Here is an 18,866-nt window from a genome sequence, read left to right as displayed (position 1 = left end):
AACTCCTTATGGAGAGTGGTTCATTAATTACCTATTCATGCCTACATCCCTCAGAATACTAGAAGTAATTAAAAAATAAATAATTAATTGAATATAAGAACATTAAAAAGTTGACATTTTCAAAAAAAGTACTGTCAAAATTCTAAAACTAATCCTAAATTGTTAATAATGTGATTCATACTTAATAGTAGAAAACTAAACATGACTATTATAAAATAAGACCCTTCTAGTACCTTGATATGTTTTACACCACAGCTGACAAGTTTATTTGGCTGGTACAAATCCCAAGAAATATCAAATATCTGTAAATAAACCAGATTCATGGTTAAAATATTTATTTCCAGAATCATTTAAGAATACTGTCCAAAAGATCACACTACCCAAACCTATCAGAAACCACAGCAGCCTCAATAAATCATGATCAAAATCCCACATTTCAAAATCTTGTAAGAACTAAATTAAATATGAAAATGATAAGAAATAAAACTATTAGCTTCAATGAATTTTATAAAGCAACTATTGGAGCAAAATTCAAAACTACTTTTTAAAAAAAATTTTTAAAGAATTTGGGGGTAGGCTGAGGTAGAAGGATCAAAAGTTTGAGGCCAGCTGGGCAACTTAGTGAGACCATCTCAAAACACAAAATACAAAAGAGCTGGGGATATAGCTCAGTGGTAGAATGCTTGCCTGTCATGTGTGAAGCCCTAGGTTCAATTCACAGTACGAGGGGAAAAAAAAGAATTTTTCCACAAATAACAAGAATGGCTTAAATTATGTAGGTGCCTGCATAATTTTTTTAAAGGGGTGAGATTCTGAATGGAACATACACTTAATACTTACACAATAAGAAATAAGGAATATTTTTATAGCTTTTTATCACATAGAATTACTTTCATAAAGGATCTAAAAATTTATTTCACAGCAGTTTACTTTTATTTTTTAGTTTTCTTACTGTTTATGGGTCAAATACAATTAATTTACATATACTTAAATTTTGCAGGTCTCCAGGCTTGTTCATATCTAAGATCCCACAAAGTTTAAATACATACAAAGCAAAAACTCAGATGAAATAAAACATATACTAGAAACACATAATTAAGAAATAGATGAAAGAAAATCATTTGAAAAATAATTCAGTTATCCTGCAATCTGAGGGTTTTCACCATGTTTTTTTGACTCCTGTTATCATCTAACTTAAAATGTTTGCTATCTCAAAACATTTTAGAAATACTTTTCAATGATAATTTAGAAAGAGACCATAAGTTAATGTTTAACAACTCATCATGATATAGATTACATGAAAAATATATTAATGCAAAGGACTACAAAATGCTTTTTAAAATCCCATTGACAATATAATCTTTAAAAATTGGTCTATTTACTAAATCCAAACTGCTATTATGTGAAATTCTTTGATCTAAGTCACTCAGAAAACATAGTTGTCTAATAAAATATATCTAACATGTTAATAATTATCTAAATTGTGTGTGTATGAATGAGAGACACCATATAACATGCTCCTTTGAGATTTGCTGAAAACCAAGTATATTATTCAAAATGCAAATGTACTTAAATTTTTCTGCACAACTTTTACAGATTCAGATTTCTACAAAACAGAATCACTGATTATGCCTTGTTGCTGCTTCAGGCAAGGATTTAACCACACATACACTCATAAAATTAGAGATTTTTTAAAATTTATAGAATTTTTGACATGTCTATAGAATCAGTGTAATATTTAATTATGAAGCTGACAAAATATTCCTTATATTAACCTTACATAACTTGGGATAGGGAATCTACATTTTAACTAGTTTCCAAAGTAAAAAATGGTTAGGGTTTTAAAAATTTATAATAATATTTTAATTTTTCTTACTTTATCACTTTATCATTTTTGCAGTGCTGAGGATTGAACCCAGAGTCTTGCATATTCTAGGCAAGCTCTTTACCACAGAGCTACATCCCTAGCCCATACACATACATAATTTTAACACATAATTACACAAACAACATATTTTTCACCTTAACTATAATCCATATGAAATATATTACTAGTAAATGAAACTAAAGAGACCCTAGACACAAACTCATTTAATTTTAAAATTGATACTTCAATAATGGTTGTTTGCATATGTATAGACTCATCAGACTGTGCACATTAAATATATGAAGTCCTTTATAAATCAATTATACTCAATAAAGCTGGGTTTTTAACAGAAAAATGCACAGCTTTTACTGAAGCAAACACTGGGTTAAAAGTTTTGTGCTTAATGCCACACATATTGACTCGAGTCCTATAATACATTTGCATTCTAAGATTTTATGGGTATTTATAATTGTACAATCTTTAAATTTTTAAATTTAAATTTTTTATTTTTAAACAGCTTTACTGGGATCTAATTCACATATTATAAAATTTACTCATTAAAAGTGTATAATCCAATGTTTCTCAGTATGCTTGCAGAATTTTACTACAATCAGTTTTAGAACATTTCATCACCTAACAAAGAACCTCCATAATTATACGATGATTCCCATTTTTCTTTCCATCTTCTCCCCTCCCCCACAACTGTATAATTTTTAAGAGTTGGAAATTTTCGATGAACTATGACCTATCTGGCAATAACAAAACAGAAGAATAAAATTCCCTAAACTCTCTCTTGGCTTTTTCCTGTCTAGTACTCATTAGAAATTCCAAAGGAGAATACTTACTCTATCTGTGTGACCAGGAGCCATAGACAACATTTTTCCCCTTTTCCAGTCCCAAACACAAACTGCATTCTTTGAATCCAGTCCAACTGAAACCAGGCGCTGGATTATGTCCAAGAAGTCAAGGAAGGAATAAAAAAGGCAAACAAATCAAAGAACCACCAAATTATAAATGGTAAATAAATTCTACTCAGGGGTTTAATAAACATCAAACCTTACACATCTATATTTCATAGAGCCCATAGAGAAAAGGAAATACATTTCAATATTTGCACATACATATACTTTTTTATACCAAGAAACAAAGAGACAGTTTGACAAAGTATCCTAAAGATAACTCATGCCAAAAACTAAAAATAGTAAAAAAATGTAATAAAATCATTTTAGATATACTGCTGAGAAGTTAAAGAATTAGGAAAACTGGAAACAAAACAAAGGGATCCCCGGGAATCCTGAAAGGTAATACAGCACCTATATTATTCCATTCTACAGGTATCAGATGAACCCTTGTACCCGATTTTTGTGCTGCATATCAAGGAAGAACAGGAGATAAAGTCTAGAGCCTACCTAATATGGGAATTTGAACTGACCTCTGACTAAAGCAGTGAACATACAATGAGAAATTATCCCTTTTTAAAGAAGGGGTAGTGATGAAAGAAGGGGAAGAAAAATCTCCCTGAACATTCGTAACCAAAAGCTGCCTTCACATTGTTGTATGACTTATATTCACATTAATCATGGATCACTTAAGTGAGAAATTTCATGCAGAGTGGTCCTAAGGGTTGGTTGTGTCTTTGAGCAACTTCAATACATGAAATAGGCAAATATAAATTCTGTATTAGGAAATGTAACTTTCAATCTATCCCTCAAAAAATTCCTACTGGAAATTCAATTAAATTGAATAGAAATTCAATTAAAATAAACTAAACAACCCCACAAACACAAGGAAATAAGAGATCATGAGCTGAAACAATCAGCAAGATCAACCTTTCAATATACTTCAGATATTGGAATTATCAAACAAACAATATCAAATAAGCTTAATGTAAATAGAGAAATTAAATTAAGGCTTCAAAATGTCTGCATATGAGCAAAGATTAGGAAACTATGAAAAGCATCCAAGGAGATGTGATCAAACAAGTGAACTTCAAGGAATGAAAAAATAAAATTAAAAACTCAATGGAATAGCAGATTAGAAGGACATGAAAATATAGTTGATAAGAGTAGAAGTAAGATGGAAAGAAAAAGAGAGAACCATATTTGACCGTTATCTCACTCCTCAGTATATGCCCAAAGGACTTAAAATCAGCATACCACAGTGACACAGCCATATCAATACTTATAGCAATCTAATTCACAATAGCTAAGCTGTGGAACCAACCTAGGTGCCCTTCAACAGATGAATGAATAAAGAAAATGTGATATGTATACACAATGAAATATTACTCATCCATAAAGAAGAATGAAATTATGGCATTTACCGGTAAATAGATAGAACTGAAGACTATCATGCTAAGTGAAATAAGCCAGTCCCGAAACACCAAAGGCCTAATGGTCTCTCTGATATGTGGTTGCTAACACACAATAAGACAAGGAGGGAAGAATAGAAGTTCACTGGATTAGACAAAGGAGAACGAAGGGAAGAGAGGAGGGCATGGAAATAGAAAAGACAGTAGAATGAATCAGATATCTTTCCTATGTTCATATGATACACAACCAGTGAAACTTCACATCATGTTCAACCACAGGAGTGGGATCCTAATTATACTAAGCTATACTTCATGTATGTATAATATGTCAAAATACATTCTACTGTCATGTATATCTAAAAAATAATTTTAAAAAGCTAAAAAAGGCATATGAGAATATAAAAAAATGAGAGAGAATGTGAAATATGAAAGACATCTAGCCAAGCAGGAGTATCAGGGTCTGAACTTGCTCCCCTCCATAAACATCTAGAAACCGTTCAAAGTATATAAAATGAGATCTTTTCAGACATTTGTAATTGGAAGTAAAGCACTGTGCATGGTTGGAAAGGGGGAAAACAAGGAGAGTCCTACAGTTGCCTCAGCTTTCACTTGGGAGGCAATTTTCAGAGCACATAAAGGTAGAATCCAACAGAACTCAGTATATTTGCTGATTTAAAGGCACAGCCTGGAGTTCAGAGAAGCCAAGATAACTAAAATTTGCAGTGCAGAGAAAGAGCTCCAGAAACTCTGTAAGTGAGATCTGAAAACACCATTCTCTGCATGCATAGGATACATTCCACAAGACCACATACAGAAGAAATTCTAGAAAAAGATCAATGGGGAATTAAAACCAAAACAATTCTGAAATCCCAAAGGATCAGAAATCACTCAAATTCCCAACAGCTAGAATGAAGATATATCTCTGAATTCATGAGTATTCATCAGAGACTCCAGGAGGGTGACACTTCAAGTGAAGTTTAGTCCTAGAAGAAAAGCTATTCTCGCTCTGCCTGCTTCCTCCAAAAGCAAGCTTTTCACAAGAATTAAACTGATCCAGAAGAAATTTAATTTCCTACCAGAACCATGCTCATATGTCTTAAAGGGATACAATAAAACACAATTTTGGGGGCTGGGGTTGTGGTTCATTGGTACAGTGCTTGCCTAGCATGTGTGAGGCAGTGGATTTAATTCTCAGCACTCCATGTAAAAAAAAGAAAAATGAATAAAATAAAGGTCCATTTCAACAGCTTTAAAAAAAATAAATAAAGCACAGCATTTAAGATGTAACATACACAATGACCAGAATATAATAAAAAAAATTACTGGCATGTGAAGAAATAAGGAAATATGACCAATCACCAGGAGGAAAGAAATCAGCCAACAGAACCAGAACCAGGAATTATAAAAACTAAGTGCTGCATTATCTGAAATGAAAATTCACTCTGAAGAATTAATAGCAGCTTAGACAATGGTGAAAAGAAAAATGAACTTAAAATACATAGTAACAGAAATCATCTAAAATAAAGCCAAGAAAGAAAAAGGAAAAAATAATTTATAGAGCCTCAATTACCTTTAGGAAAATATCAAATGTCTCACATACACGTAACTATGGTTCCAAAAGGAGAGGGAAGAGAGTGGAAAAAAGAAAAAAAAAACTGAAAAAATAATAGCCAAAAGCTCTGAATTTGATGAGAACCCTAAATCTACAAATAAAAGATGCTGAACAAATCCCAACCAGCTTAATTATTAACACAGGGAAAATATATGTATTAACACATGGTAAGCATATTCTGAGATCAGAACTAAAGAAAAAATCTTAAAAGCAGTTAGAAAATAAGAGAGTTTGATTTGAAGAACAAAGATTAAAAAAATATCCTAGTCTTCTCATCTGAAATGATGCAAGTCAGAAGACAATAGACAAATTCTTTAAAATGCTGAGGGGTAGGGCTGGGGATATAGCTCAGTTGGTAGAGTGCTTGCCTCACATGCACAGGCCCTGGGTTCAATCTCCAGCACCACAAACAAACAAATAAATAAATAGATAAAATTCTGAGGGTTAAAAACAAATCAACAGAAAATTAGCAAAATTATCTTTTGGAAACTGAGTCAAAATATTCTTTAAGTAAACAAAGCTGAGAAGCTGGCATGTGGGCCTACAATCCCATCTACTCAGGAGCTAAGGAGGATCTCTTAAGAAGTTTTATGCAAGTCTGATCAGTATAGCAAGACTCAGTCTCTAAAAAGAAAAAAAAAAGAAAAACCTGAGGAAATTCATCATTAGCAAATCAGAACTTGAGAAAATGATAAAGGAAGTTTTTTTCAGGCAGAAGAAAAATGATACCAAATAGAAATTTGATTTACACATATAAGAGTCCTCCAAAGGTAAATATGCAAATAATACTTTTCTCATTTCAAAATTTCTTTTGAAATGGGTTAAGGCAAAAATGACAATAGTTACTATGTGTTTTGCAAAATATGCAAAAAGTAAAATTAAAGACAACAACAGCACAATTAACAGGAGTAAATAAAGAAAAAGCAGAATATGCTTTTCTATGTCCTTTTAAGTACCCATAAAATTTCATGAAGATTACAAAATTTTGGATAACAAAGTATTCACAAATTAGATAAAATTAAAATATAGAGTATATTTCCTGACAATAACAGAATTAAGTAACAACAACAGAAAGTTATTTAGAAAATTCCCCAAATATTTGAAAACTACACGATATACTTCTAAGTTACTGAAGGACCAAAGAATAAATCACAGAAAAAATCTAAAGAATAACACAAAACATATATTTTGAAAATTAGAGGTTTAGAGCAGGGGTTAACAATATATCCTCAGGCCAAATCCTGCCTATACCCTATTTTTGTAAGTCATATTTTACTGAAATACAGCCACATTCATTCTTGCACAGATTGTCTATGATTGCTTTCACACTACAATACAGAGTTGAATAGCTACAACAAAGACCATATGGCTCACAAAGCTTAAAATATTTCCTATCTGGATTGTTATAAAAAATTTACCAAACTGTGGTTTAAAATGTAGATTCTAGTAGCAGACTATCTAGGTTTGAGCATCATGCCTTACTACTTGGGTGACTTTGGGCAGTTATCTAGCCTTTCTCTACTTTACTTTTCTTACCCATTAAATGTGGATAATAAAAGTACCTCATAGGGAAAATATGAAAAATTAACATATTATACATAAAGAACTTAGAAAAATGCCTGACTTATGGTTAATGTTAAGTAAGTGTTCACAATCATTATCACCAGTAATTTACCATAATCATAATAAGTTTAAGAACCCATCAACTCTACCTGTCCAAATGAGAAATGCCATCTAGTATCCAGTTAGAAACAGCTTCTGCAAAGTAGAATTACTGTTTAAATCAAATGGGCAGAAAAAATAAATCACACAAAAGGAATATAGAATACAGTTTATCATGACTCTCCATCATATCAAGCTAGGAGAAATTACAGAGAATGAGAGAATATGTTGCTCATCAGAGGACTCTAATATTTAGAACCAAAGAGTATCAGAAAATATCTAGCTAAAACAAAGGTATCTACTTATTGCTATAGCACAGTGTGTAAAGAATAAACTTTCACCAGACAAACATAAAGTGAGAAATAGTCCTTTTTATTCATGCCTCTTCTCTCTGGCTCAGCTCATCATACACACATGGAAACCAAAAACTCTGAAAACTTCATGTATCCAAATAGAGCTTTAGGGATAAGGATGTGGCTCAGTGATAAAGCATTTGCCTAGCATGGGTATGATCCTCAGCAGGTGCATTTGCACACCCACATCCAAACATCTAACTCTGTACAGGCAATAACAAACTAAGCCTGGGAGCTCTTCTTCTGTGGCTTTGACAAACATCACAGCCAAAATCAAACTCCCTAAGCATAAGTCAAGCAACAACAAACAAGAAGGGGTAGAAACAACAAAGCAAACACCACCTCCTCTTCTAGCTTTCTATACATTTTTACCTTATCATCTTTTCTCACATTTAATCTAGTTTAGGTAGGTAACAAAGAGGTTGAAGAAAGTTTTCCAGAAAAAGTAACACAACCCACATCTTCAAATATAAAGTAAAAGACAGGTAGAAAAGACCAAGGAACCGAGACCTCAAGATCCTAGTGCTTTCAAAAGAGAGAAGGGAAGGGGAATAGGAAAAGGAAAGACAGTGAAATGAATCTGACATAATTTTCCTGTGTACATATATGAAAACACTACAGTGAACCCCACCATCATGTACATCCACAGAAGGGTCCTAATTAGAATAAGATATGTTCTGTTCTGGTATAATTATGTAAAAATGAATTTTACTGTCATGTATAACTAAAGAGAACCAATTTTTTAAAAAAGGCCAGTAATTCAATGTAACTGAGGAAAGGAATATCAATAGGGAAGTGGCAAGAGACAAGTCTAGAGAGGTATATTGGTAGCTAGGCTTTATTGTCAATTTTTTTAGAGTTAAAATGAAGAGACAAGTTTAAATGTATAATATGAAATATTTTCACGGGGCTATAAATTCTATAGAATACTATAAATTCTATAGGGGAATATATTCAAGGGGACTATTCAGAGTTGAGAGAAGCAAGAGCCACTGTTAACTGGTATGAAAATTAAAGTCATGGGTTCATATAATCATTAAGGGAAAATAAATGATAGTATGGGCAGGCTACAGATTTCTGAAGAACACTGACATGTATTTTCATGTTCTTCTGAGACAGAAGGAAAGGCTCTTTAAAAAATAACTAAGAAGTAATCTACCCCATTTCCCAAATTCCTTCATGATCCTATCCCAAACAAAATCTTATTTGTGCCCTTTAATTGAATTTGAAGCAGTATGCCAAACACTCAAGTAAGAAGAAGCATCCTACAATACAACCTTGAAATAAATTCAAATAATAGACAACTGAACTTCTATGGAAGTTCTATGGAAGGCCTTCCTATCTGTGTTTATAAGAATTAAACATTATAGTGTTACAGAATGAAATTATAAATTTTACAGATAATACAAAGTTTATTGTAGCAAATACTGGCCAAATCATATTTAAGGCCATTAGAAGTTAGGACCTGGCAGGACAATAGAAGAAAAAATTCAAGAATAATAGACTATGCACTTGAGATATGTCTACATAACAAGAGATTAACAAAAGGCCCTTGGGGAAAAAGTCATGATCCCTTTCCCATGTATACATTAATTTTGCAAAAATTATGTACTAAAAGTCAAAGATAAGCTGAAGCATTTTATTTTGTACCAGACTATAATTAACACAATTTTGGTTAACTTTATTCTCAGTTAATTCTATAAATTAGCAGAGTTGTAACTATAACGTATATGTGGCTAAATATGAGAAATGTGTTCTTATGAATTATGGTGATACATTCAAGATAAAAAAATCAGTTCAATTTCTCATCCTCCTACTTCTTCTCCCATGTATTATGAAACTTTAGTCTCTGAATGAGATACATATAAAAAGCCTTTTCAGGCCCTAATTATCCTCAATGAGGCAGACAGCCAGTATTAATGTGGATATTCAATTTATTTAGAAGAAAGCCCCTAGGAAAAGAACACTCAGCATTACCACCAACTAGGAAACTTACTGATTGGATAAATCCTAAATGATCACTTACGGTTTCAATCTAGCAGAAAATGCAAAAATTAGACAACATTCCCTACTTGGTATCCCATAAACAGTTTATAGATATAAACAGATATGTTTGCTCAAATATATTTTTCAAGTTAAAGTATTAACATAATTTCTTAATCTTTATTTGGCAGCATTTCCTTACATTTTAGCTTTGACTATACTTAAAATGGATGAATTCCATTTGAAATATAAGTAACCACCTCCTACGTTCCATGTTTGGGAGGCAGTAGAGCATTCCTGTTAAAAACATGAGCTTTGGAATATGACTGACCTGGGTTCCCGCTCTGGCTCCATTTACTAGCTGTGTAACCTGGGACAAGTTATTTAACCTCTCTAAGTCTCAGTTTCTTTATCTGTAAAATAGAGATAATAACAGTATCTATTTCATGGGGTTGTTATGAAGATTAAATGAGATAATGCAGGCCTAGCAAAATGCCTGGCACTTAATATGTGCTCCACATCTTTTTGTTTTTATAAGCTTAAAATTTTAGTAACATGTTCTTATGAATATCTACGATGATAAAATACATACATCCAAGATTTTCTTGTAAGTTGCTCAAATAAGCAAAATTAAAGGCCTTCAACTAGTAAAAGTTGTGGAAGTGATTTCTCGTTGGATTTCCTCAGCAATGCAATATATTACATTTTAAAAGGGCAATTTTAAATTAAGAAGAAAACCTTTACACTTAAAGTACACAGATGCTTATAGTTAAAATATCTTGAATTTCATAATACCTTAAATGATAAATAATTTTTAAAAATCACTTTGTAGATTTGCTTCATAATATTTTATACTCCAGTGAAGTAGGAAAGAAATAAGTATTATTCTCTTTTCTTTTAAAAAATGAAACTCTGATGAGGAGATTAAGGGACTTGAAAGACAACAGCAAAATGGGACATAATTAAGTTTCTGGAATTGCTAAACACTACTATACAGCAACATTAAACCTAGAAATATACTCTTCCCCAATACAGGTTTCAGGTAAGTCTTTATAGATCCCTTACCAGAAACTTACCTGTTATCAGAAAGTCATATTAATCTATGCAAATCAAGCTATTCCTCTGAGTAATATATGAAATATCTACTGGATATTGTTTCTAAGGGGAAAGAACACACTACAATCTGTTTTTGTAAAATCTAGACTTAAAGTAATCCTAAATGATTCATAAAAACTAATTTTATGAATAAAAAAATGTGTAACTAAAATTTTTCTAAAAGTTAAAATGATTTTAAAGTCCAATTTTAACCTAAAACTTTCAAAGATTATAAATTAACCACATCTGAAAAATCTGCTTCCTACCATGTTTCAAATGTTTTAGGTGTAATAACTTCTACACAGCATCACACACACAAAAAAGCCCTTGACTTGTTTAACTTTAAAAAATCACTGACTGGAAGTAGAGAACAATTTGGAAAAAAAAAAAAAACTAGGCAGTATAGTGGTAACTGCATCCTTTCTTTTGAACTCCGATTTTATATAAAAACAATTGTCTCATTATTTTCAATCAAAATGCAATTATAAAGATAACCTTAAAGTAACTGAAAATTAAAATACGTATATCACTACTTAGAGAAACTTAATTTTCCCAAAACATCTTCCATTTACCCTATCAAAATACCCAGCTCGAAAAAGAGTTATGTTTAAAATTTTCTATAACAATTGTTATTCCACTGAATTAGAATCTCTTTGGCTTTCAAGGTAATAATTAATTTGACTGAGAAAGCTCTTCATATGATGTTTGTTTTTGTCTTTATTTTTCTTACATAAGTCTATCCACTCCATTTACATCTCCACCAAGATAAACAAATACTTCTCATCAATTGCTTTTCCATTTAATATTTATTGTAATATTCACAATTCATAAACAGTATATATCACATTTGTAGTATACATTTTTAAACGTAATTTAGAAAAAGGGAAAAAATTATCACATACCTGTCCATCTAAGTCAAATGCTAAGCAAGCTATACCATGTGTATGAACATCCTTTAGAACTGATATGGTCTGCACAGTGTATGAATCCCAAACACAGATATAAGGCTCTTTCCCAACTTGTCCTGTTGCTACCAATACTCGTTCAGGATGCAATGCAAGACTGCAAAATAAAGAATTAATATATAAGTCAATAAAAAAGCTTAAAAGAGCTTTTGTAGTATTTGGTATATATAATATTCATATATATCAATGTGAACATTAGATAGTATTCATTTTAAATAATTTGGATTTAAAATAAATAACTTCTGTAAAAATTATGCCATTATTACTTCAAAAATACATATTTGACAGTTAATGATAAACTATATTTTTCATTCTTGTAATATAATATGGCATGTATAAACTTCAAGAAAAGCACTCTCCCAAGGGAGGAACTAAACAATGGCAACAAATTAGTAGCAACACTACCATTTGCCATTTAGCTACTTGGTATTCATCTGTTCTTAAACCTCACTTCATTTTGCCATTCCTTTTGTTGGATAATATTGGAGCAAATCTTAAGGTCCAAAAACTGCATTCAGTAGCACTCTTCATAAATTACAAATCCCACTGTAAGAAATAGATAATTCACCCATAATTCACAGAAAGTAATCTATGAGTCTTTAAAAATAATAAGAAGATCTGCCAGGCATAGTGGCACATGCCTGTGATCCCAGCTACTTTGGAGGCTGATACAGGAGAATAAATTCAAGGCCAGCTTCAGCAAGACCCTATAACCCAATCAATAAATGAACAAATGAACTGAACAGACACTTCTCAAAAGAAGAAATACAAATGGCCAATATGAAAAAATGTTCACCATCCTTGGCAATCAGGGAAATGCAAATCAAAAACTACACTGAGATTTCATCTCATTCTAGTAAGAATGGCAATGATCAAAAATCCAAAGAACAGGGGCTGGGGTTATGGCTCAGCTTAGAATGATGAACCCAGCCTAATTCCACCTTAAGATTGGGAGCCATCTCATCACAAAGTCATGAAAAGTGAATTTCTGTTTTACTATAAATTACTGCAATTTCTAAACTTGTTTGGAATTCCTGCCCATGCCTTGAACTCACCCATGCCTGACTTTCCCTGACCAGATAACAACCCTCTCTGAAACCTCAGTGGCGCCTCATAAATCCTGACTCCCCCTGACCAGAAAACAGCCCTCTCTGAAACCTCAGTGGCGCCTCATACATTATGATGTTGGGATTTAAATTTATTCCCTACCTTAAAACGTTAAGCCATGGAGGTCATTAACCTACTATCTGCCTTTGTATTATGCTTGTCAAAATCCTGTTATCTGTGAGTTCTCAAGACACCACCCTTTGCAACTTTTTGTGCCAGAAAACTATGATCCTAGAGAGTTGGGGTACTATTCTCTAGCCCAGGGTTTTCGAGAGAGACAGTCCTGGCCAGAATTACAAGCTTGCTTTAAGAATGTGATTTAAAATTGGAGTCGGTGGACTTTTCTTTGCATTGTGGTTTAACAAAAGCGCTCGCCCCGCATGTGCCCCCTGAGTTCAATCCTCAGTACCACATAAAAAAGTAAATAAATAAAATAAAGATATTGTGTCCAACTACAACTAAAAAAATATTTTTTAAAAATACAAATAACAATAACTGCTGGCAAGGATGTGGGGGTGGGAGGGTACACTTATGTATTTTTGGTGGGACTGCAAATTAGCACAACCACTTTGGAAAGCAGTGTGGAGATACTTTAAAAGGCTAGGAATGGAACCACCAAATGACCCTGATAGACCACTCCTTGGTATTTACTCAAAATAACTAAAATTAGCATAGCATAGTGATGTATGCATACCAATCTTTACATATGCAAAATTCACAATAGCCAAATTATGGAACTAGTTCTATTGACCATCAACAGATGAATACATGTGTATGCAATGGAGTTTTACTCAGCCACAAGAAGGAGATTATATCATTTACTGATAAATGGATGGAATTTGAGAACACCAACCTAAGTGAAATACACCAGACTCAGGAAGTAAAGTACCAAGTGTTTTTTCTCATTTGAGGAACTAGAGAGAAATGAGTAATAAAGTGGGGGTTGGGGGTAGAAATCATGAAAATAAAAAGGAGACCAGTGGAATAGAGAAAAGGGATCAAGGGGAAGGGAGAAGTAGGTGAAGAGATATCATAATGAATTTGGCCAAATTATGCATGTATGAATGCATCACAATAAATTCCACATTTATGTATAATGATAATGTACCAATTTTAAAATAAATGGAAGAGCAGTAGAATAGGGGAAAAGGATCAGGAAGGGGGAAGAGAGGAGGGAAAGGGGAAGTACTGAAGACTGAGAATGAGCAAACTATTAAATATATTTATGATTATGTCAAAATGAACTCCACTATCATGTATAACAAAAACATAATGCAATAACAAAACCACAAAAATAGAAAAATAATAAAATAAAATAGGCTGGAGATATAGCTTAGTGGTAGAGTGCCCCTGGGTTCAATTCCCAGTACTACAAAAAAAAAAAAAAGAAAAAAGGAAAAGAAAAGACAAAGATCTAACAATCGGTAGGATTTATGACAATAGCAGAAGGCAGGAAACAAAATAAATTCCTACTTGATATACTTTTCTATAAGTAGAAAACAGAATATCAGATTCACCTTTAGATGAAAAAAATTACTCCCAATATCAGTGTAGAGGAACTGCAGGAGAAAAGTGAGGTGGGTATTAAAATGAAATCATTATTAGGGAAATAAAGAAGTGGAAAAAGACTCTTGGGTATCTGGTTTGCACATCTGTATGGTTTGGAGTAGAATTTATCAAGTCAGAGAATACTAAATGAGTCATCAGTGTAAAAGATGATGAGAATTCAGGGTTGGTTCAACATGAAAATTCAACGAAATATATTGACAAAATAAATGTCAAAAAAAATATTCATATATGTTCAACAGACACAGAAAAATGGCTTGACAAAATCCTGCTTCCTTCATGATAAAAACACAACAAACTAAGAATTGAAGGGGACTTCTTCAACTTGATAAAGAGTATAAAACTCTACAGCTAGAAACATATTTAATAATGAAAGCCTGGAAGCTACTTTATTGAGTATAGGAACAAGACAAAGATGTCAGCTTCTGCTACATGGTACTGGATATTCTAACTAGAACAATTAGTCCCGAAAGAAACAAAAAGGAAAAGTAGAACCATCTTTACTTGCAGATAACATGACTTTGTATATAAAATCCTAAGAAATCCACAAACAAAAAAGAGAGAGCTAATAAACAAGTTAAACAAGGTTGTAGGATATAAGATCAGTATAAAAATCAATTACCTTTACACACTAATAAAGAACAACTGAAAATGAAAACAATGTAGCAGGGTCCTAAGCACCTTAGCAAGATCCTTTCTCAGAACAAAAAATTAAAAGGGCTCAGAACGTAGCTCAGTTGTAAAGCACCCCTGAGTTCAATCCCTAGTTTCCCCTCACTAATAATAATAATAACAACAACAACAATATCAAGAAGAACCAAATGAAATACCTAGGAATAAATTTAATGAAGCATAACATTTCTACTTTTAAATCTACAAAACCCCATCAAAAGACATTTAAAAATACTTAAATGGGAAGACATCTCCCACTAGGATTGAAAGAATGTAATGTTTATCCCCTCCTCCCAGGCTTGAAAGAATGTAATATTCTTTTCCTTTTTTTTCTTTATTTTTCTTGTGTGCTAGGCATCCAACCCTAAGCCTGGAGAATACTGGGCAAGTATGTGGCTCTATTACTGAGCCACATCCTCATCCAAAATAATGGAAAGTTCTTAAGATGGTAGAACACAGACTCACTTAGAAAGCACAACCCTGAATTTGCATGAGAAGGGCTATCTCTAGAGAACCTCAAAGAACATTACTACAAGTTTATACCTAAATTACAGGAGCTGTGGAGAACACTATAAAAAGTTTTTGTTTTTCCTATGGTTAATACATGACTTTACTCTGAAGTGATAGTAGTAAATATGGTTTAGTGTTTCTTCTCTCAAAGTGATGCTGATACTGGGAACAGCATAAGACTCACATTGAGTGCAACTATCAATAATCAGATATTCACCCACCTGGGGCTCTTAAAAGAAAGAAGCAAACTAAATAGTCCCTTGTATAAAAGAAGGGTGATAATAATCCCAATAGACAGGAAGACATACAAACAGAATGAAAAGCAAGATAACAAATTACCCCAAGCAACCCACAGCACTTCAACAACTGATCCTATTGAAACAACAATGGAGAAAATGTTAAAGGAAGAATTTAGAAATTTCATAGTTAAAACAATCTATGAGCTAAAAGAAGATGTAAGAAATGAACTTTTGGGGCTGGGATTGTGGCTCAGCAGTAGAGCGCATGCCTAGCAAGGGTGGGACCACATAGTAAAGATATTGTGTTGTGTCCATCTACAAAAAAAAAAAATTCTCTCTCTCTCTCTCTCAAAAAAAAAAAAAAGAAATGAACTTTCAAAATACAGGAAGTAAAAGATTGTTTCAACAAGCGATAAAGACTCTGATAAGAACCAAATGAAAACCCTGGAAATGAAAGACTCAATATATCAAACTGAAATTCAGTTGAAAGCATCACCAATAAATTAGACCATACAGAAGGCCTTGAAAACAAAATACACAATCTTGAAAATAAAATCAAAAATAAAGAAAAAATATTAAAAGACCATGATTAGAATGCAAACTAAAATAATGCACAACCTTTTCAATGAAATAATAACACAAAAATTCCAAACCTTAGGAAAAGATAAAAATGCAAATACAAAGGCATTTAGAACCCCAAATAGGCAAGATTAAATAAGATCCTGTCCAAAACACATTGTAATGAAAATGCCTAATTTACAAAATAAGGAAAGAATTTTAAAAGCTGTAAAGAAAAAATGGCAGGTCACATTTAGAGGTAAGCCAATTAGGATTTCAACTGATTTCTCAACCCAGACCCTCAAAGCCAAGAGAGCTTGTAGAATGATATATACCAAGCTCTGAAAGAAAATGGGTGACAACCAAGATTTCTATATCCAGAAAAACTGTCCTTCAGAATTGAAGATTCTGTCTTCCATGATAGGCAGAAACTATAAGTATTAATAAAACATAGTCAATGAAATATTGCATGCAGAAGAAATAAAAAATAAAAAACAGAATCACCATAGGGATGAATCTCACTGGAAGCATAGTCAACTAAAGGAGATTTGAGTCTGAATTAGCATTAGAAATAAATCAAAATGTCAGGAAATAACATCTCTCTATAATAACACTGAATAAAAATGGTCTAAATAATCCAATCGAAAGACACAGATTGACAGAATGGATTAAAAAACAAGACCCAATCATATGTTGTTTATGAGAAGCTCACTTTATTGGCAAAGACATGCACAGGCTAAAGGTGAAAGGATGGAAAAAGATATAACATGCAAATGAAGACCAAAAGCAAGGAGGGGTAGCTACTCTCATATCAGACAAAGTAGACTTCAAGCCAAAATTAATCAGAAGACACAAAGGTCACTTCATATTGGTTAAGAGGATCACCCAACAAGAAGTAATAAGGATTGTAAATATTTATGCCCCAAACAATGGTGCATCTACATACATAAAACCAGCACTTTCCAGTAAAAAGAATCAAAAAGACCAAAGACAATAATACTGGATGATTTCAACACACCATTCTCATCATTAGATAGGTCATTCAGACATAAGCTAAGTAAAGACTCACCAGATCTAAAAAATGCTAGCAATCAAATGGACCTAACAGATATCTACAGAATATTCTGGCAATCAACAAACAAATTCACTTTCTTTTTTCAGTGGACTCTACTCTAAAATAGATCATGTTTTAGGACACAAAGCTAGCCTTAGCAATTACACACAAAAAAGAGAAATAATTCCTTGCATTCTATCAGATCATAATAGAAAGAAATTAGAAATCAACAAGATAAATAGATCATTCTAACACCTGGAGATTAATACACTCTTAAATGAAAAATGGATTGTAGAAGAAATCAGGAGGTAAATTTTAAAAAAATTCTTAGAAATAAATGAGAATAGAAATACAACATAGCAAAATCTCTGGGACAGTGTTGAGGTAGTTCTAAGAGTTTATAGCATTGAGTTCCTACATTAAAAAATAGAAAGTTACCAATGAATAATCTAATGTTACACATCAACAGTCCAAAAAAGAACAACAAACTAATTCCATAATCAATAGAAGACAGGAAATAATTAAGATAGGAGCCAAAAATTAATGAAATTGAGAAAAAACAATACAAAGAATCAACATAACAAAGAATTGGTTCTTTGAAGAAATAAGCAAGATTGATAAAACCTTAGAGAAAGTAACCAAAAGAGAGAGAAGACCCAAATCAACAAAATTAAGATAAAAAGGGGATACTACCACAGACACTTATGAAATCTAGAGAATCATTATAAACTATTTTTAAAATTTATACTCCAGTAAACTGGAATATCTGGAAGATATCGAACAAATTCCTGTATAAATGTAACCTACCCAAATTGAACCATGAGGATACAGAAAACCTAAACAAACTAATATCAAGCAATGAGATTAAAGCAGCTATTAAAAGTTTCCAACAGGGCTGGGGATATGGCTCAAGTAGTAGTGCACTCGCCTGGCATGCATGAGGCACTGAGTTTGATCCTCAGCACCACATAAAAATAAAATAAAGATATTGTGTCCACCTAAAGCTAAAAAATAAATATTTTTTAAAAAGTTTCCAAAAAAAAAAAAAAGCTCAAGACCAGACATATCCTCTGCTGAATTCTACCAGACCTTTAAAGAACTAATGCCAACTTGGGAGGCTGAGGCAGGAGGATCCTGAGTACAAAGCCAGCCTCAGCAGATTAGCAAGGCACTTAACAATTCAGCAAGACCTTGTTTCTAAATAAAATGGGGATGTACCTCACCAATTCTCAATACCAAAAAAAAAAAAAAAAGAAGAAGAAGAACAACAACAACAACAAATGCCAATCTTCCTCAAATTATTCCATGAAAT

At 32.5% G+C, this 18,866-nt stretch overlaps 1 protein-coding gene across 1 annotated transcript in view; it reads right to left on the bottom strand.

Moving 5' to 3' along the window:
- Window positions 1-18,866, bottom strand: part of Eml5 (EMAP like 5) — a 182,690-nt gene that overhangs the window by 144,445 nt on the left and 19,379 nt on the right. The window contains exons 2-4 of the mRNA XM_071607616.1: window positions 11,786-11,945; window positions 2,713-2,811; window positions 234-302 (exon numbers count right to left, since the gene is read on the bottom strand). Of these exons, the coding sequence (XP_071463717.1) occupies window positions 234-302; window positions 2,713-2,811; window positions 11,786-11,945 (328 nt within the window). The remainder of the gene's footprint in view (window positions 1-233; window positions 303-2,712; window positions 2,812-11,785; window positions 11,946-18,866) is intronic.

The sequence above is a fragment of the Marmota flaviventris genome, chromosome 2 (assembly GCF_047511675.1).
Source record: "Marmota flaviventris isolate mMarFla1 chromosome 2, mMarFla1.hap1, whole genome shotgun sequence".
In the NCBI taxonomy this organism is placed as follows: Eukaryota; Metazoa; Chordata; class Mammalia; order Rodentia; family Sciuridae; genus Marmota; species Marmota flaviventris.
The sequence above is the reverse complement of the archived record's forward strand: the minus strand, read 5'-3'. Positions and strand labels throughout refer to the sequence as shown.